General features: G+C 35.3%; 1 protein-coding gene across 12 annotated transcripts in view; it reads left to right on the forward strand.

Annotated features, from left to right (window-relative positions):
- The window catches only part of Ca-alpha1D (Ca[2+]-channel protein alpha[[1]] subunit D), a 391,248-nt gene that overhangs the window by 166,742 nt on the left and 203,165 nt on the right, over positions 1 to 21,341 (forward strand). For all 12 annotated transcript variants that reach the window (XM_071582710.1, XM_071582711.1, XM_071582713.1 and 9 more), the window contains exons 4-7: positions 9,225 to 9,364; positions 12,640 to 12,746; positions 12,844 to 12,996; positions 13,083 to 13,276. In XM_071582710.1, the coding sequence (XP_071438811.1) occupies positions 9,225 to 9,364; positions 12,640 to 12,746; positions 12,844 to 12,996; positions 13,083 to 13,276 (594 nt within the window). The remainder of the gene's footprint in view (positions 1 to 9,224; positions 9,365 to 12,639; positions 12,747 to 12,843; positions 12,997 to 13,082; positions 13,277 to 21,341) is intronic.

A 21,341-nucleotide genomic window follows, 5' to 3' on the forward strand; every position in this document is an offset into this window, starting at 1 on the left:
TTATCAAACCTCAGAACTTGAAATGGTACGATACATCTAGAACATTTGCCTAGATGGAGTTGTCGACCTAACTTAATATTTAACTTATTCCAAACTATTTACTACCAGATCCTTTATACACTTTTTACAGGACACCGCGATATGACTACACACAAATTATGAATATTAACGAGGGTCACTATTTTGCACAGTAACTTCGTTCTTATCCTACGCTTACTATTTTAATGGAGATTTTTCAATTTCGAATCGTGTTTACTCAAGCGAGGAAGCTGTATATTCTGAGAGCAACTGCTGAATTTAAACGACTGAGGAGTGTTTCCGTGAGAGCAAGAGGCGTGTGGAGGAGCCCGCCGAGTAGCCTTGGGGCGCTCTCGAGCATCATGTCAAGTTTTCCGCCTGTTCGGTTTTGAAGGCATGAAGGACGTTGGTTCGACGGGATCATCGTGGAGGGACCATTGCGGTTGTCTCGGTCATAGAAGCTTGAAACTTATCCACAACTTAAACGCGACGGAAAATGGGATGAGGGCTCGAAAGCGCCCGTCAAGGGGCGTGAGAGCGCATGATTAATTATAAGTGGTGGCGTGAAATGGCTCAAGCTTTGAGTGAGATCTATTCTATACATCCTCGATTGAGCTCTAGCATAATTGCTTAACGCAGGAAATTCCAAATGCTGGCGATTGACCCTTAGCCATCAAACAGCGCTATGCACCTCCACAAGCAGCTAAATTTAAGACAGCAAGTAATGTGCCCTGAAAAATTTGAGACAATCTTATAAAATTGGAAGTCATTACGAAGAAGATACATTCATTTTAAGAAATACACTCTAAAGCAGTTAATAGTAGTAATATTTAAAATAAAGACACAAGACTTTCATCATTGCATTTTGATGCATTCAAGTTTTTTTCTTGAGCACAAAAACTATGTCCTGGAAAGAAATTTTTCACTGGAATCCTGCATTATATTGTCCAACAGAGTATCTATGCAGTTGGGAGTGATTATGCTACTTCATTGGTCTCCATGAACTCCAAATTGTGATATAGAAAAATGATTTTTCGGTCCTTCATACCATATTCTTAATGGAAATCAAGCATCTATATAAGGACTGGTGTGAAAGCTCTTTTGTACTGCATGGCCCAAATTTTGGATAAAGGTCTTTGCCAAAAGTGTAAAACCTTTAATATAACTCTTTGGTCATTTAAAATTCAACTGTTTAGACAGAAACTATATGTTTGCATTCTAACAAAATGGGCTTTTATCAATTTGGTAGTGCATTCAAATTGTCCTAACACAAACTCAAGTTTGCAAAACTATGCCGTATTATATCAATAGGCATTATGTGTCATGCAAATGCATTTTATCATTTGTATGCATGAAGTGAATATGCCAGTTTTTAATTTTAATATATAGCTGGAAATTACCTCTTTCAATGAAATCTGAGGGTTCCAAAACGTTTACCCGCAATGGTTTGGGCCTTTGGGCATTCCTCCTAATTAGAGTGTGTCTTGGCAACAACAGTTCCTCCAGCCATGCTGTGGAATCTTTAGGTCACAAGTGAGGATGAGTCAATTTTGGCCATCTTATGTGGAGGACTTAGAGCCCTAGGTTTGCTATTGGTTGAGCGGAGCATCTGGGTGTCAATCCTGAATGCCATCTTCCAGCTATTTCGTAGTATACGTGTATAACCGTCCTCTTGGTTGTAATTGTCAGGGTTTTTGGTTATCTCCAGAGCCTCTCAGATTAACCTTGGATATTAAGATCACATCAGAGATGGCAGGAAGGCAGAATAGTTTTTTCTCTGAGGCATGCACATGTTCACGTATCCTGCATTTTATGGAGCTTCCTATTTGCCCTATCCAAGATTTTCCACCTGAGCATTGGAGCTGGTAGACTCCTTAGTAGAGCAAATGAGATAGAACTTGTCTTAAGGTTTGGGAAGATAGTTGGCCTTTTTCTTGCAGCTAATGAATTTTTTATTCACACTGTGTCTGGAAGGACTCTCACGATTCTCTCTACTGCGTGCCTTTTCATTCCAAGCCTCAGAGTTGAGATGTATTTTTCCTAAAGATAGAATTTATGAGTTTCTAGAGGTATGGTTGAATCAGTTCAAATGGATAAACTAGAAGAAGTAATGACTGCTGGTCAGTGGGAGATAAATGAAAGAATGGGAAGTGAATTCTGGGAACTGCTAATTCAAAAAACCAAGGAGCATTTATTATAGGCACAAACTGATTTGAGGCATTGTTCTTCAATAAGGAAGTCATCAATGAATCATGCTCAGCCTTCTCTGGTTGGGTATTGTTTATTTAAAAAGGTCTGTTAATGAATCATGGATAGGCACTATGCTGCACTCTTATATGCAAATGATTACATTTGACTTACTGTGCAAGCTATGAATATTAATATCCTGTAAATTCCTTACAGCAGAGAAATAGAATTCACTTTGCAAAGCTCAGAGGTAATATTCCTACTTTACCTGAAAACGTGTCTTTTGAGCCTATAAATAAGGAAAGTTGTTTTGCCAAAAAATTAGTATAGCATTTCAATGTCAGCAAGACATGACTTATGGAAATACTAAAATAGAACATAGCAATATTGTTACTGACAATAAACCATAATGAAAATATGAAGGAAGTTCTTTCCTCAAGGAATAATATTGACTCTGTTATATTCAAGTAGTCCACAAGAATGGAAGCAAATAATGTTTCAACCTCTGGACCACTGCTATTAATAAGCACAGAATTTTGTTGCAAAATGCAATAATTAAGTCCTCAAATAAGTTGTTGGAGAAATTTAGAATATGGCATGATATTGTATCAAATATGTGTGGGATGAGGCTATAAGTATGCAACAAGAAGGTGTTACTGTCTGAGTTCATAAGCTACCAGAATAGCTTGGGCATTATGAATCCAGGAATATCTTCAATGCTTATAAAATGAGATTGTTCTTCAGTGTTTTGTTTAACAAAATGTTGGCCCTAAAACCAGAAAACTATTCAAGAAGGTAGGCATTTAAGGAATGGTTAATTATATTGCTAATCTTAAGCATGTCTTGTCAATTTATAAAACCACTGGTGATTGGAAAACCTGAAAATCCATGATGCATTAAAGGTGTATGTTGAGAAAAGCTGGCTACTTGAAAATAGAAAAAACAAGATGACTTAAAGCATTGTTTCTTTGGATTGTGTGACTTCTTACTAAGGCTATCTAAGAATAAACAGATGAAAAAAAAAGAAATATTTTATTGCTAATTGAAAATGTTTCCTGTCATTGTGATTTAAAGTTTAAAAATATCGCTCAGATTTTTTCCTTTAAAAACGTATTCAGCATCCTATAGATCAGGGTGTGATTTAGCACATAATAACTTTGTGGTGAATACAGGCAGTTTTTAAAAAATGTGCATTGCAGGATGCCCAACAGATGTTAAAGCTTAATTAATCATAAAATATAAACTCTGTATCCCTCCCATCCTGTACATTCCATTGTATAAATTTGGAACTATTTCAACCAATGATGCTAAATATATTCCTTATTACTCCTGAAAAGGATGACTATTAAAAATTAATATTGATGGTGATATTGGATTCAATTCTTTGTAACATTAAGCATTTTTTCTATTTCAATAAAAAATACTTTAGAATGTTTAAACGTTGTTTCCAAATATAATGTAAAATACATTGCAGTATATTAGTAATGATGCATTTAGATAGTAAAAACTTGAATAGATAAAATCACATATGAAAAATAAAAATAAAAATTATCAATCTTGTAAATTATAAATCATAAATCTGTCTTAAGCTATCATTAATTTATATTGGTTCAATTACATGATAAATCTTCTGTTCTTCCAATTAAAGAGGCAATCTGTTTGTGAAAAATTAAGTAGAAAACACATTTTCAAATAAAATTTGTTTAAAAGACATAAATCTATGGACATACATCCCTTTTAGCGCTGTGCCTCTTCTCATTAGGACTAAACCTGAATCATTGATCATACCTTAGCATAAAATATCTTGGGGACTTTTCACAGGATGCACACATTATTTCAGATATTTTATTTGAATAAGGGCTGTGATCTCTCAGAAAGAATCCGGAAATTATTTTTAAAATCTTCATTAAATATAAGTGGTAACATTTTGTAATTCTTATGAAGTGTTGAAATTTTTAAAGGGTTGTTGAGCTAATACCAGTATAGTGTAATGAATGAAAATGTAGTAAGTCAATAATGCCATCAACTTTCATGTTCAGTGAATTATGAGCATCAATAAGATGAATATCACTTTCATTGATCTCCCTTCCACATCAAAGCTCTGTTGCTCTGTCTGTGGCAAGGTTGCATATGCCAAGTATATTGTGACCCTCTGCTCCAACTTGTGTGCTCACACCCTTTCAAAAACAGCTATGTAAGGCCCTATAAAAAGTTTTCACTTATAAAGCAGAGTATTTTAAATCAAATATTATTATTCTCAAGATAATCTAGGGAATCAATCATTATTATAGTCATCTACGAGTTATAGCAGATGTAGATTTTGGGTATAAAAAGCTTATACAATGGTACAAGGATGCATTTACTTGCCTCTCCTAGCAAAACACAACCTGATATCTAACAATACAGTGAGCTCCTCTTCAATTCTGCATAATTCCTTCCTACCTTCATTCCATCCACATGCCTATCATATTCCTTCCTTCCATACCAGCCTAATGTTCTCTCTTCTATCAGAGTTTTCAACATTCCATCACTAAAATACTCTGCATCCATCTTTTTTACCTCCTGTAGATTTCTACCAACAACCCCCTAGCCCCTGCTGCCACTTCTCGGTTTGTTTTCTTTTCAGTCCTCTTCACCTTTTTCACCCTTCTCCCCACCCACATTTCAAAAGTACCCAATTAATGCCTTTCATTTTGCTTCAACAAATATGTCTCTGTAATGTACAAAACCATGCTCCTTATCAGAGTCTTAAAAAACATTTACTTAGCATCCTTACTAAACGCCCTTGCCATCAACTCTCTCCTCCTTGTGAAAGCTTCTTTGCCTAATTCACATTAATCCCTAAAACTTGGCCATTTTGGTCCAAAACACTTCCAAGGTAGGTAAACTATTTCATCTGCTCAAGTTTATGAGCACCTATTTTAATATTCAACTTTTCTCTTTGCTGAAAACTGCATTACCTTGGCTTCGTTAACATGTATTCTCATCCCATATTTATTGCACTGGCTTTCCAATACACTCAGCAATGCTTGCCACCCTTAAGCTGGCTGGCAAACTAAAGCTTGATTATCCACAAACCTAACTTCTTTTATGAATTCCCCACCAAACTTCATACCCATTTCCAGGCCTTACCATATTACTTCCACCTTTTTCTTTATGTACACATTAAATATCACTGGTGATAATTTACACTCCACAATTAAAACTCTTCATAACATTTCCCTCAGAGAATCTCCATCAGCCACTCACACCTTAGCATTATGAGTCATTTGAAGGATGCAGATAGGTCGCCTATCCATCCAATGTACTCCAATATCCTGCACTGCATGCATTAATTCTACCCAATTCATCCTATTAAACACCTTCTCAAATCTACAAAACAAACAAATACATCATGATTGTATTTTAATGACCTTGTTATTGCTATTGCATAATGCATGCCACCACCCCCCTTTCTGAATTTAAACTGGCCATCTCCTAAGAATTCATATGCCCTGTCCTGCTTACCAATGTGGGAAATCAAACTTATTGGTTTGCTTTCTTCCATACAGTTGCCTTTCCCTTTTTTGGAATGGATTCTAACACTGATGTGATGAAATCAGTTAATTATTTAACCCTTTACTCTTCGTCTAACCAAACTTTGTGTTTGTAATTTTACATCACCTTCTCTCATCTTTCTAATCATTTCATCAGTAATCCATGTTTCCTTGTTCTTTTGCTCTTTATTTTCCTATAGTTTTACTTCTAGCTTTCAATATACCTTTTTTCATGATCCCATTTTTCTTCTTTGGTACCCATCTCCCTGTCCTCAATCATAATTTTCTCTACGGCCTACAGATACTGCTTTCCCTTTGTTCTGATTGATTATTCTACATCCCATATCCTAGACTTTCTTCCTTATAAATCAGGCCAAACACTTTATTATTATTAATAAATTATGATCTGAATCTGCATCTGCTTCTGAGTAGCTGCGCAAATCAATCATGCTGTCATTAAGCTTGTGCCTACACATAATATAGTTTAAATGTTATCTTTCTAAATCCCCAGGCATGCATTACTAAGCATGTTATGGTATCTAAACCAAGTTTTATTTATAGTTGAACCCTGTTTCCTGCAGAAGTCTATTGCTTTCTCCCCATAGTCATTTCTTGTTCCTAATCCATAGTTCCTTGCCTTACTACCATATCTTCTCTTGCCTGCTGTCATGTTCCAATCCCATATTGCTTTCAAATTTTTCCCTCTAGAAATACTCACTATTGTGTCCTGTAACTGATAGTAGAGTTTGTCGACTTCTTCCTCCCTGCGATTGCTTGATGGCATGTAGAAGTGAACAATGACCAAGGTCATTGGTTCAGCTTTTGCTTCAACTAGTAGTATTCTATCAGTCACTTGCTTTATGTTTACTGTGCTTCTTCCTATCTTTTTGTTCAATAATATTACCAACCCTTGCGGACTCTCTTCCTCTCCTACCTGCTATCTATCGATCTAACCTTGCGCAGCCCTAAAACACATGTATTTCCTGTCTCCATCTCTCGCTTTATATTTTCTAATTTTCCTGTCCTCAACATCATCCGAACATTTTAATTCCCTATTCTACCTGGCATGGTCTTCTTCTGTATTTCTGTTGTTACTTCCTCATTCTCTTTGCAAGGATTTTGCAAGATTTTAAAACTCTTACCTCTCCTGCTGCCTGGCACAACTCATAGACAATCAGGCTGAGTTTCATAGTTGCCAGAACATATTCCCTTTAGCCCATGCTACAAGATGGATATCTATATCCATCATTGTAGCATGGGCTAAATAATTGATATGGTTTGGCACTGTAGGAGGAACCATATCCATATGATAAATGTGGATATGCAGAACTCAATTGTCTTCTCCCCATAGACATTTCTTGTTCCTCAACCGTGGTCCTCTTCCACACTACCGTATCTTCTATATCATAATATCAAATGTTTCTCTCCTGGAACACCTAGGATTATCTTTCATATCTGATCATATACCCTATCAACTTCTTCCTCCCTATGATTCCTTGTATGTAGACCTTAACAATGACCAAATTTGTTGGTTCAGTTTTAACTTCTACTGGTACTATTCTGTCAGATGGTTGCTGTATATTTACTATGCTTCTCCTGCCTTTTCGCTCAATATAACTGCCACTTCTGGCTTGTTCTCTTCCCCTTCTCCGTATTTTTTTCATAATATCCCTCCAGTACTCCGCACTATCCTTCCAGCTCACATTGCACAACCCTAAAGCATGGTATTTTCACTCTCCATTTCTCACTTCACATATTCTCATTTTTCTGTGGCAACATCATCCTGACATACCAAGTCCCTATTCTAACTACCTCTTTTTCTCATCTGTGGTGCGGCTTTTGTTTGCAAGGATTTTGTGAGATGACAATCTCAGAAACCTAGCCTTTCCTGTTGCTGGGGCAGAGCTTATATCCAATTAGGCCAAGTCCACTAGTTGCCAGGATTCATTGTCTCTATAGCATCTATCATCATATTTTTGGTATGAATAATTGAGTTGGTTTTCCCTTGTCTTCCTTGATACTGTTTTCAATGTGACACTATCATTTGAATGGCCACATCACTGTGAGCCTTTGCAGCAGCCTTACTAAGGAACAGACATTGGGGAGACTACCTTTCACCTGGCTCCTTCCCTTCAACCATGGGTAACACTACCAGGAGCAAAATCAGTAATATGTACCATGATAAATATGCATAGGTTTTTCCTCCAAAATAAGGATACCTCTCAACAAAGTACTTAGTCATCTGAGCAACTTCTGCCCAAAAGTTCTGTGTCATATGGGAACCTTTCACTGTTAAGAGCTGGTTAAAGAATTTTTCCCTGGGTGATCAGCCCATGACTCCATGTGGCAGTGAAAAGTGCTCAGTGGCACCTAGACATAATGGGCCTAGTATATGGCCCATTTTGGCTATGGCCTGTTGCTCCACCTAGGACTAATGGGGTCAAAATGGATTGGCGTATTTTGCAATCATGTGTGATCTTTCAAAATGAAGAATCAAATCCTCCCAAAAAATATATATTATATATATAGATGTGTGTATTTTATATATATATATATATATATATATATATATATATATATATATATATATATATATATATTTTGTATATAGATGTGTGTATTTTATATATATATATATGGGTAACATGTAACATGTTAACATGTGGGTAACATATATATATATATATATATATATATATATATATATATATATATATATAAATACACACATCTATATACAAAATATATATATATATACATACATACATCTATATATACACACACACACACACCTTCCTTTATTCCATCCAACATCCCTCTCCTATGACTTCCCCTTCCTCGTTTACCTAACATTCTCTCCTATACCACATTTTTCAACATCCCATTGCCAATCAAAATATTCTACATCCATCTTTCCTACCTCCTTTGGATTGCTCTCAATAATCCCCTCTCCTTCCCATCATGCATAGATCTTCCTCATTTGTTTACCTTTCTGTTCACTTCACTTTTTTCCATCCTTCTTCACACCCATATTTCAAAAGCCTTTAACCCATGACTATCATCCTGCTTCAATGACCATTGCCACACCATCAAAAACTACACTCTAGCACCAAATCCCAGTAGAAATAGTCACTCAAATGAAGATACAGGAATAGACATTTTGTAGCAAAATGCCTCCAAGTAATATTTTAGCCAAGTGAAAGTCTAGAATAAAACAATACTTAATTGAAAATTTACCATTTAAAAAGATCACCAAGCATATTAATATGAAGTTAGAATTGCATTAAATGAATAAATATAATAATACAGCTCTAGTTACACCCTGTGAAGGCAAAACAAGTGAATATGACTGATTCAGAAAGTGGAGTAATTGTACCATAGTAAGTGTGCATGATAATTCCAAAATTGACGGTAAAATATTGTTTTCAAATCTATGAATTGTATGTTATGCATTTCATTAAACTTCTCTTCTTCATATTTCAGGAAAAAATTGAATACATCTTTCTAGTAGTATTCACTGTGGAGTGTGTGATGAAGATAATAGCCTATGGTTTTGTGGCCCACCCGGGTGCTTATCTGAGAAATGGTTGGAACTTGCTTGATTTCACCATTGTAGTTATTGGGTAAGAGCATATCTTTAATTAACTTTTCATCCCTATGATTTCTTTTTTATTTAATTATGAAATATACTTTAAGTCCACAATAATTTTCTTACCTTGCAGACTCTAAGCACTTCTGTCTCAATTATGCTCATTCAATCTATGGGTGATTAAATGAGTGTTTTCTTTTTATTTCCTGATATTTATTCTGAATTTTTTAGCCTTTAATGTGCATTCCTGTTTATTGGGCCAATTTTCAGTAGTCCAATTAAATTAACCTCCTCCAAATGATAAACGTTTATGACCTGACTACAGAGTTGAAACACTAGCTCCATCCAGCCAAGAACTACTCTTTGGCTGTTTATAACATTGTGCATTTATGCTTTCATCGAATTACTCCTCATGATATTGATATATATTTCTTTTATATAATTTGGATTTCTGTCTTATGAATTTATTCAAAGACAGTTTTGCTCCCACTCAAGCAATGGCCATAGGATATACTGTGTGCAACCATATAACTTGAGTGGCTTAATGGGGGGTTTACAGGTGATTGAAATGATTAGCTACACATGTTATGGTATGAAGGTTACTTCTGTGAATGTGAAAATTTAGAATTATGCTGGAAAGAATTTCAGCCACTCAAAGAGTGTCATGATTGAATTTTTTATCACTGTATTTCATTGTTTCAATCTATTTACTTAAACAATTAAATAAGCTAAAAATACATGCATAATTGTTTTCAAGTAAACTATGACTGCTGCTCAATGATTTTCATCACAAAGTGTAAATGCTTCTAGTTCAAAGCAGTACTGAAAAGGTGAAATAAAGTTAGTGTGAAAGTTAATTGATAAAATTAAGCATTCTTACTCTGTCATATATTGTTCACAATGTTGACATGACAAACTCTGTTTCATTGTTCACAATGAAAACAGTGGTATCTGTTACTGTGTCATTTAGTGACATTTCACATGTGTGCGCGTAAAAATTCAAACAATGGCAACCATATGTAGCCCACAGATGTGTGCACATGCACTAACCAGTATATTTATGTACGTTTTTCTGGTCATGCCAGTCTTGTCATTTGAGAAAAGGGTGACATAAAAATGTTAATAGCATTTTTCTCCAGCTGCTTGAAGGTGTCATGACCTTGAAGTGAATGCAATTATACTTTGGATTTTTGCCTATGTTAGTATTTATCATGTTTCCATTGCTGCTACTAGGTGTTTTCCCACAATTTTGTGTTTTCTCTCTCTCTCTCTCTCTCTCTCTCTATATATATATATATATATATATATATATATATATATATAAATAAACCATAAACACAGTAACCAACCCAAAGGTCGGTTTAGTAGGTGATGGTAGAGATCACCCAGTACTAAGCCCTATACGGCATGTGAAATTCACACATCAGGGTACGGGGGCCAGTTCCTTTCCCTGTGCCAGTTATGGTTTCCCAGGAAGACCTGGTACCCGAAAAATCACTTTAATAAATAAATATATATATATATATATATATATATATATATATATATATATATATATATATATATATATATATATATATATATATATATATATATATATATATTATATATATTTATTATATATATATATATATATATATATATACATATATAATAAATATATATATATTGCATATATATATAATTTAAACGAAGGTGCAAGATGGAGCTAGCCAACAAAAACATAGAGAAACACACACAAACAACACTTACATATATTACAAATTTTCGGCAACCAAACTGCCCTCTTCTGCGGAATACACACACATACATACCTGCATGCACACACATCTAGGCCTATAAAGAATAGATATGAAAAAGGGGAATAGTAACAGGTGGTGTGAGAATGAGGAGAAGATTAAATATCATATTTCAAAACTGGATATTGGAAGTAGCTAGAGAGAAATTGATCTCATTTAATGGGATAACATAGATATTTAAAGCCCATCTATACCAGCTTTGTGATTGTATCAATTATTTACAATAATTTTTTTCATTCCAACCCTATTTTCAGGGAAGCATATCAAATTATTTAAATGAAAGCAAATTACTCAAAACTAATAATAAAGGCGATTTATCTCATATTACATGGTTAAAATAAGGCATATGTTTCATTGTCTTCAAGATTTGTGCCATCCGAAGATAGTAGTTTTGCTCTCTATTAGTTCGGTAGTTTTTGCATTCCAAGTTCAAAATTTCTCCCGCAACTGCAATTAAGAGTAGTATGTGTATTTAAAGAAGCCCCTCTGGCCCATAAAGTCACTTCTTCTGCCAAATACTGAATTTTGCATAAAAAATTTAGTGAAATTGTAACACCTTACCCATAAAGAGAGACATTATTCTCATTTAGAAAATTGTATTTACAAGAGAGATTTGCCAAGTTGTGGATAGCCTTTTTGGTTCAAACTTAAAATTGCACATTTAACCCATTCTATAGTGTTTTAAGCCTCAGGGAACCAACATTGTGTGCGTTATGCTGATTTGTATGCTCCATAACATCTTCATAGGTTTGTGTTTTCAGTGCAGGAATATGGTGAATGATAAGCTAGACTGCAAGCACTAATATGAGTTTTCTGATAGCCAAAAATGGAGCAGTTACCTGAATGGACATTATATGTAGACTCAGCAAAATCTATTGGTAAAATAGCTAGCATCATGAAATGCATATTGTATACTCAATTTTTTAGTTATACAATGATTATTTGTAAATACCTAATTAACTACATAAAATAATGGAAAGCATGCCATTTGAAATGACTGACTAGCTGGCATATTGGATGCAAAGTGTTTAGAGGGGCCAGATTTTTTTGACATATGGTGGGTATATAACTATAATAAAGAATCCTCAGTTATTCAAATTTGCAGTCTGGATAGGCCCCACATTTGGGCCAGGAAAACTGACACTATCAACTGTTTGTTGATATAATCGGTTCAGCTCAGTAAAGGTTTCACTGTATCAATTGTCAAAAGGAAATTTCAGAAACAGAGAAAAGAAGTCAAGCCCTGATTATATATGATTTTGAAAATGAAACTGAATAATCATTCCTGTCAGAAAATCTAAATTTATGAGTGCCTACCAAATATAGATAGTATTTTTCAAAAAACTAAATAAACCATCTTTTTGAAAATTTATAACTTAATGGCATTTCAAATAAGAAAGAAATAAAGGTGACGATGACTTTAAATACTTAGTCACCATATAGAAATATAAATTCTCTTATAATGTGTGTACATATAACTGACATTCATTTTTTGTGTTTGGTATTTCAGAATTATTAGTACAGCATTATCGAATTTAATGAAAGAGGGTTTTGATGTCAAAGCTCTGCGTGCATTTCGTGTTCTAAGACCTCTACGTTTAGTGTCTGGGGTGCCAAGTAAGTGTTTGAGATTTGTTATTAATTTATGAAGATTTTATTATTTGATTCAGAGTTTTACAGCTGTATTTTGATTTAACAATAATTTGCTTATTAGGTCTCCAGGTTGTCTTGAACTCAATTCTCCGTGCCATGGTGCCTTTGTTACATATAGCTCTTTTAGTTTTGTTTGTTATCATAATTTATGCCATCATAGGATTGGAGCTGTTCTCAGGAAAACTGCACAAAACATGCTTCAACAATGCAACAGGTGTGTAAAGCTTCAATTTATAAACATATCTCAGGTTTTATTTAAATGATATGGTGCTTTAACTTTATTATTACTTTCTGTTTCAGATGAAATGATGGATGATCCTCATCCATGTGGAGAAGATGGTTTTCAGTGTGACAGTCTTAGTAAAAATTTAGTGTGTAAAACGTATTGGGCTGGTCCAAATTTTGGAATCACAAACTTTGATAACTTTGGCCTTTCAATGCTCACAGTGTTCCAGTGTGTTACATTAGAAGGATGGACTGATGTTCTGTACAGTGTGAGTAAGGTTGTTATTTTTTCATTTGGTTCCCAATTCAATTGAGAGTTACTGTGTGTACATAGTTGGTGGCACATAGCACTGAAGGCCCTCTTAAATTAGAAACCAGTGAAGGTCTTGTATATCACCTTGAACAGGACTCTTATCACAATTATGTCTGTTCCTTGGTTGGAAAAGTAAAATGATGGGCTTGCCTTTGTTTCTTGGTGTGTCTGCGTAGTCTTTAATCAATGAATGCATATAACCAGAACAGTCATGGGATTTTCATTTACTAAATCTGGAAGAATCATCCTATTCCTACTGATATGAATGGATTGAATCAAGGTAGGATTTATTGAACTACCCCTGGGAAAACTTTGGCCCTGAGTGTCTCTCATTGGGAACAGATACAGTGAAACCTCATGATGGTAGAACCAGCTATAATTAAGTATGTGGTGCTCACAGTGTCAGTTTTTCGAAAATCATGTTTTAAATGATCATTTTAGAAAGTATTAATATATTTTATGTAGCATTATGATAACAATAATGTCTATATTATATACTGAATGTACCTCCTATTAGGTCAACATCTTCCAGAGCTCAGCAGCAGACTTATTGTGGTGTTCATCAATCTTATTTTGCTGTGATAAATGCTTCTCATTTTGCCTTTACAGATTGATGAACAAATTAAAGTGAATTTTTCTTTGTTCTGTAGTACAATTGCATAATATAATTTATCTTAAACTAATTCTAAAACTATGAATGGATGTCCTATTTACCCTACATTCTATTCATAATCTTGTGATTAAAAATATGATTTCTAGCATTCATAGTTTGTTAATGCATATTAGGAGAGGTAAGAAACAAAGTTATTGTTTAGGTTCATGAATACATTTTTAAAGCTTTAACTAGTTATGAATGAAAAATAGTAGGGAGCATTCTTTTTCCAGATTGCTATGACTCACTTGTAGCAGTAGTTGTCAGTAGAGGGGACCTACAACTGAGGTCATTAGCACCATTAGGGTAGTAGGTAATTTAGCAGAGGTGGGACTTTTCCAGGGTATGAGGGAAGGGTGGAGAAAAACCTGGCCTCACCAATAGTCTATGCTTGAAGAAAGGTGCCAAGGGAGCCACAGTTCAACCTCCCATTCAATAAATGGTATATGAACTTGAAGTGCTCTCTGCACAGTAGCACCCCAAATAAGGATCTGGATACCTATGAAAAATCCAGCCACTGCTTTTTGCTACACACATGCACCAAAGGACCAAGGTCTGAAAAGCCCTGTATGATGACTCATAAGCAGGCTTATCATTGCATTTATATTTATAATGTATTATTTCTTTGATGCTACTTGCTACAACTTGCTAAAACTAATGTGATGAACTCCTCACAATTTGCAGGTTAATTTGACAAAAGGCAGTGTGCATATGTCTTGATTTTTGACCATAAAATCTTATATAGTATTAATGAATATAGGGCCAATTTTAGACTGATATACAAGTTGCAATTAGATAGACTTAATAACAAAATATGATTCACTACCTAAGTATATCAAGGTATGTTGCTGAATATAAATGGAATTTCATGAAGTTCTGGGTCAAATAAATCAGCATATGGTAAGAAGGATGGATTATGATATTGTTTTAAATAATTGTTGAAGAGAAATATTAATTTTTTTCTAATTAAAAGCCCACTTGTGAGTCATTACACAAGGCCCTCCAGCCCAAAACCCAGTGACATGTATGGGAGGGGGTGCATTATATTAATTATAGGGGTGTTACCTGCTCCACAGTAATTTGAGTTGTCTGCAACATGTAAATTCCATCTCTGGCTCTAAAATGCTGTAATGACCACCCTCCCTACCATGTGTTCACTCCATCCTTTTTCCCAACACCTTACTCACAACTCACCCTATCCATGGCATCAAGTCCTGTGCATATAAGTACCATACGCTTTGGTGAAAGCTGTGTTTCGATTCTCTAACATTTAATATGAAATCTATCTCTATATTATAAACCTATGCATATATGTTCCTTCATTCAGCCTCCAGATTCAGCTCATTGTAAATTACTCTATTCAAAGCAATTGATTGTACCTACTTGAGCAGAGATTTCAATCCTCTCAATCAATTTTGAGGTTCATATGTATGTGTGTTGCATGTATATTTGGGGAATGTTAAGTGAGGGAGGAGGCAAAGGTAAAAATGCAGTGAATGTGGGAAATACCATTTGATGCATTTAATCACATTGTGCATTAGATGATGGATGAGTTAAAAAAATTAGGATTTTTCTTCTTTAAAACTGTTATAATATAGAGCGATTAATGCAAGAATCTGCCACAGTATTATCAGCTGAAGTTCTGTTCAATTCATATTAAAAATCATGCCCAATCCTACTAAGAACAATTTTTGCACACTGAGGAGTCAGTAATCTTCTTTTTGTTGCAGAGCAAAGGCTACCTTTAAATGCTAAAGCCATTGTACCAAGAGATACCAATTGGGTATCCAAGAAGCATTATGTTCACCGTGAATACCATATCAATAATGCATAGAAGTCAGTTTGCAATAGTAACAATTAATTCTAATATTAATTCAATTGCCACAAGCATGTGACATTTTTCATTATTCATAAGCTGATAACAGTGGAGTGAACTAGTGGAGAGTGACTTAGGGAATTAAATACAATAAATGAATTCACTTAATGGCTCCAATCAAAATCACTTCATTCAAGTTCCAATTATTTAAGAAGTGCGATCCCAATGTGAATGGGTGGCTCTTAAAAAAATATTGGCTCCTCAATAAAGTGTGTCGATATTAATTGCTAAGAGGGAAGTACAATACTTATAATGAGTTATGTGATATAGTGGAAAAGATATTGATAAGTTTACTGCTACCTCATTTTCAATTCAACTGGTTATCATCAAATCCTCTGGTATTAATGACAATAGTGCATTTTGAAAACTCCCATGTGCCTCTCAGAAACCATTCTCAATTATGAAATAGAAAACCAATGAATTTAATGTGGCTGGTAAGTGGTATGATATACTGACCCCATAATATTCCTCTTAGCAATAGTTTAATTTAGGATTAGCCATCATTACTCATGATTATTTATCTGCATGCTAGACTACTATTCATGCCTTGATTAACCTCTTGGTGCTGCTTAAAATTGTTTTCAAATGGGATCCTGGTAACCAACAAATATGGTAAACACTGCATGCTTAATCCATCCATTTGAAGTGATTCTGATTATTTTATATTTTTCAGTCATGATTATGTCTCTAAAATACACAGAATGAAATATTTAAGCTCCAATATTCTATTTTTCCGAGATGCAATTTCAATGGTTTTTTTAACACATAGCTATGCTAGTTTTGTAAAACTTTTACCATCACTACACCAAAGTAATCAACCTAATGATTGGTTTGATAGGTGAGGGTAGAGCTCACCTCAGACTAAGGCCTATACGGCTCGTGAAATCCACATAACAGGGTACAAGGGGTCCTTTCCCTCTGCAGTCTGTGGTTTCCCAGGAAGATCTGGTACCTGAAAGATCACACAGCTTGGATGAAGCTGAAAGTGCAACTCATAGAATCTAACCCAGCCCCTTTGGTAAGTAGGCCAGTGTTTCACCCGCTGACCATCCTGCCCAAAATTTTTAACATATGCTGGAATAAATTTATTGATCATACTACCGCCTGAAAAATCATTATGCACAAAACACATTAGCATATATATTTAAATAGTGTTTTTATTGAATTGGCAGAAAATCTTATTCAATCCACATACATTATATAGAAAGGTATTATACACCAGCACCACTCATCAAAGGTTGCATGTGCTAAGGCTTCTTCACATCTGTTGCTAATGATACAAATGCAGTAAAACATAAGCACATGCAGCCTTCACAATCTACATTCAGCAGAGGCCTTCGCAACAACATTATAAATAGACAAATATTTTTTTAGTAGGAAATGGGACTGAGCATTTCATTAAATACTCATTATTAACCTGACTAGGCAATTCACTGTTACTGATGTTGAGGTTATTTTCATACAAGGGCTGCCAAGAAAGGAACTTATGTTTCAATGCATTCAGTGGTGGCTCTAGCCCCACCCATGGCAGTGGGTAGGGCTAGAGTCACCATCTAAACATCCCTACACTCAGTATATATCCTGCTCTGGTAGTGAGCAGGCTATGGTTCTTCTACTACGCTCTCTGCAAACTGTTAAAATGTGTGCTTCAATAGAAAATCCCACGAGTTGTGAAGTGCAATAAGTGATTAGGTTTTTACTGGCAATAAACTACAAGCCAATTGAAATTCATGGGCAACTTTGTGAAGTGTATGGAGACAGAGTAATGAGTTAAGGTGGAGTGAGGCCGGGATGCATTCGGTTTAAATATGACCCCACCAATGCTCACAATGAGGAACACAGTAGTTGGCCTAGCCTTGTGACTGATGAATGTGTCCAGTTCTTGGACGTCATTCAATCTTAAACTAAGGTCACCATTGATGCACAGGTTCACTCATCATTTAGTAGGTGCACAGCCCATATTTCCTGATGAATGTCCACAGATTTGAAATTTATTGCCAGTAAAACCTTACCACTAAATGGATTTCATGTTTGGTGGGATTACCAGTTGTATTGTTCATTTTGACTTGCTAGTGTAAACAAGCAGCACAGCCTTCTAAACACTGCAGCTTGAGGTGCACTGCCCTAGTGTCTCTGTCAATACAGCAAACATTTGGTGCCCCACACTACTTTGCTCACTACATGCAAACATATTTTACTTTCTGGATAGCCTTCATAATATCCCATGAAACTCCAGAATAGTTTTAAAGCATTCCAAAATATAGGTCACTATGCTCCTTTTTTGAGCTTTTTACTAAGTCTACTTTACTCTATGAGCAAAAAATTGTACATGGTGGAAAATCTTGTGCTTTCTGAAGACCCCTAGAGCTACACTGGTGGGAATACAGATAATTTGTCCTAGTAGGGTCACCTATGTCAGTTATGTCAAGGGCATGAGCCAGATCTAAGATGCTTGTAGCATCTGTTCCTCAGTGAGTCAGCTGCAAAAGGCATTCGACTCCCATAGAATGGCCATTTGAGTGATAGTGTTGCATCAAAAATAATTTTGAGAAAAACAATGGAAAACTTCCTTAATTATTTATCCCATGAAATGATGATTGACGAGAATATGGAAATTAATTCTGGAACTTAGGAAATGTTGCCCACTGAGTCTTGTGTCATTCCCAGCAGCAGAAGTCATCATTGCACAAAATTCTTACAAAGTGAATCTACAGCAGCAGCACAGAAGAGGGCTGAACCAGTAAAACTAGGGACATGAAATGTTTAGACAGTACTGAGAACAGAGCAATTAGAATATTAAAGCAGGAGATGGAGAGAGGAAATATTTACTTCAGGACTCTTTGCATGAATAGCAAGGATAACTGGAGCAATAGTTTGAGTGATATACAACGTATCGGAAGAGAGCCAGTATGGGGTGATAATAGTGCTAAGGGAAATGATATTAAACAAAAGGTAGCAAGGTCTGTGGTAAACAAAACTAGTGGCTGATCTTTACTTGAAGTAAAGAACATCTGTACTTGAAGTAAAAGCTACAGGAGTGAACTTGGTTATTGATAAGGTCTCCATGCCACCAAGAAACCTCAGGAAGGAAGGAGCCAATAGGGTATATGATCAGTTAGAGGATATAACTGTGGGTGTTCAAGGATGGCATCATCTGATAGTAATGGGGGATTAGAATATGAAGGTGACTTAAAGGAGAAATGGTAATAAGGTAGCGGACTATGGTTTAGGAACAAAGAATGACGGTGAGGAGAAAGAAAAAGGGTTCTACAGGATTCAGGGCTTAATCTCAGTGAACACTTCAATTAAACACCACAGTAAGCTAAGTTATACCTGGAAAATACCCAGACATTCAGAAAGATATCAGTAAGACTGTATCATGTCTATGCAGGGATCTAGGAATAGTGTGGTCAATTAGCATAGTTCCCCTGGAGCCTACCTGGATTCAGATTAAACTTTATTGCTAATAATGCATAATTTTAGACTCAATAAGATAACACAGGGAAGGCAGTTAAAGAAATGGAATGTGGAAGAACTTCCTACGGGAAGGAGTATCAGGAGACAATGGAAGTATTTGTTTGTTTTGTAGATTTGAGAAGGTGTTTCATAGAGTGAATTGGGTAGAATTAATTAATGAAGTGCAGGATATTGGAGTACCTTGGATGGATAGGCGACCTATCTGCATCCTTCAAATGACTCATAATGCTAAGGTATGAGTGGCTGATGGAGATTCTCTGAGGGAAATGTTATGAAGAGTTTTAATTGTGGAGTGTAAATTATCACCAGTGATATTTAATGTGTACATAAAGAAAAAGGTGGAAGTAATATGGTAAGGCCTGGAAATGGGTATGAAGTTTGGTGGGGAATTCATAAAAGAAGTTAGGTTTGCGGATGATCAAGCTTTAGTTTGCCAGCCAGCTAAAGGGTGTCAAGCATTGCTGAGTGCATTGGAAAGCCAGTGCAATAAGTATGGGATGAGAATACATGTTAACGAACCCAAGGTAATGCAGTTTTCAGCAAAGAGAAAAGATTAAGTTGAATATTAAAATAGGTGCTCATAAACTTGAGCAGATGAAATAGTTTACCTACCCTGGAAGTGTTTTGGACCAAAATGGCCCAGTAGTAGGGACATAAGATGAAAAATTGCATTAGACAAAGAACCTTTCACATGGAGAAGGTAATCCTAACAGTAGCCACTACCATTTCTCCAGCCATCAGAACTCTGGGAGTAATCAGATTGCTCAAACTCTTCCACCAAGCCAAATCTATAATTCATAGGTATTAAACATTGGAAGAGGCTAAAATGCTCTTTCAAATTCTCTTAATTGGGTTTTGAAGACAGAGAGCTTGGGCATATGTTCATACAAACACCATTTTCAATTATTTGATTACATTTTGCATTAGTGAAATTTAGCTTGCACAGTTAACCTCTTCTAGAGAAGTTTGAGTTACAGTTAGGCTGTTGGAGTGGGTTTTTTCATCATTCACAAAAGTGATATTGGTTCAAAAGTCCAAATGTGAGCCTAATAATCAGGAGTATAACCCTTCCACTAGTATTTAACAATGTAAATACTCAAACATGAGGAAAAATCCAAAATATGTACATTCTTACAATGGAGGGTGAAATATGTACAAGCCCAGTTAATATAAAGTGATCTTAGATTATTTTATTCATATAATTTTCTGTGCAACAAGTTAATTTTATAAAATATAGTTTGCATAGTATGTATGTGGTACAAGTTTCATTTATTTAACTAAATTTTTGCATCACCAGTATTCATTGCAAATTTATCACATTTGTTCACCCACATCTGCTTCTGATGATGAAAAGCTTTTCACAGAGGTGTTTCTTTACTTTGGAGGGCAGGATAAAGTCAAATGAGGCTAGTTCAGGAGGGATGAGGAACACTCAATAATTTTTGCAGGCTATTCAGCAACACCCTATTCAATGTGCAGCCATGCATTTTATGTGGTGCTACATCCAGGGTGTTGCTTGAAATGTGGCCTTTTGCAATTGCTATGACCGAGGAGAATCTCCTGTACATCACTTTAGTAAGTTACATTTACAGTTGTATGTGATAGTAGTGAGTGTTGATACTCTTTTCGCTGAATATCAAAAAATGATATTACGATAAATTTCCAATCAGAAGTCTCCACATTGACTCTTTTGGATGTTGGTGGTGCCAGAGATTTCTGCACAGTTATGCTGTTTGCTTTCTCGAACCAAATAAGGTTACAAATTTTCACCTACAATGATAATATTAAGATAATACATCCTTCAATCAATTATGTCATACTAATAGAGGGTCTCAAAAAAGCAGGAGGGTGTCAGTAAAATAAAATGTATAGCTTAACACACTCATGAGTAAAATTAACAGTAAAGATAATCAGAGGTTTAAAAAAAATGTGAAATGTATTCTGTGGAATGTAAATATTTTTATTTCTCTATGAAAAAATGCCTTTCAGCTTTGGAGGGTGGTGGTTGTAAATAGA

Source organism: Hetaerina americana, unplaced genomic scaffold (assembly GCF_022747635.1).
Source record: "Hetaerina americana unplaced genomic scaffold, ioHetAmer1.1.p SCAF_12, whole genome shotgun sequence".
Lineage (NCBI taxonomy): Eukaryota > Metazoa > Arthropoda > Insecta > Odonata > Calopterygidae > Hetaerina > Hetaerina americana.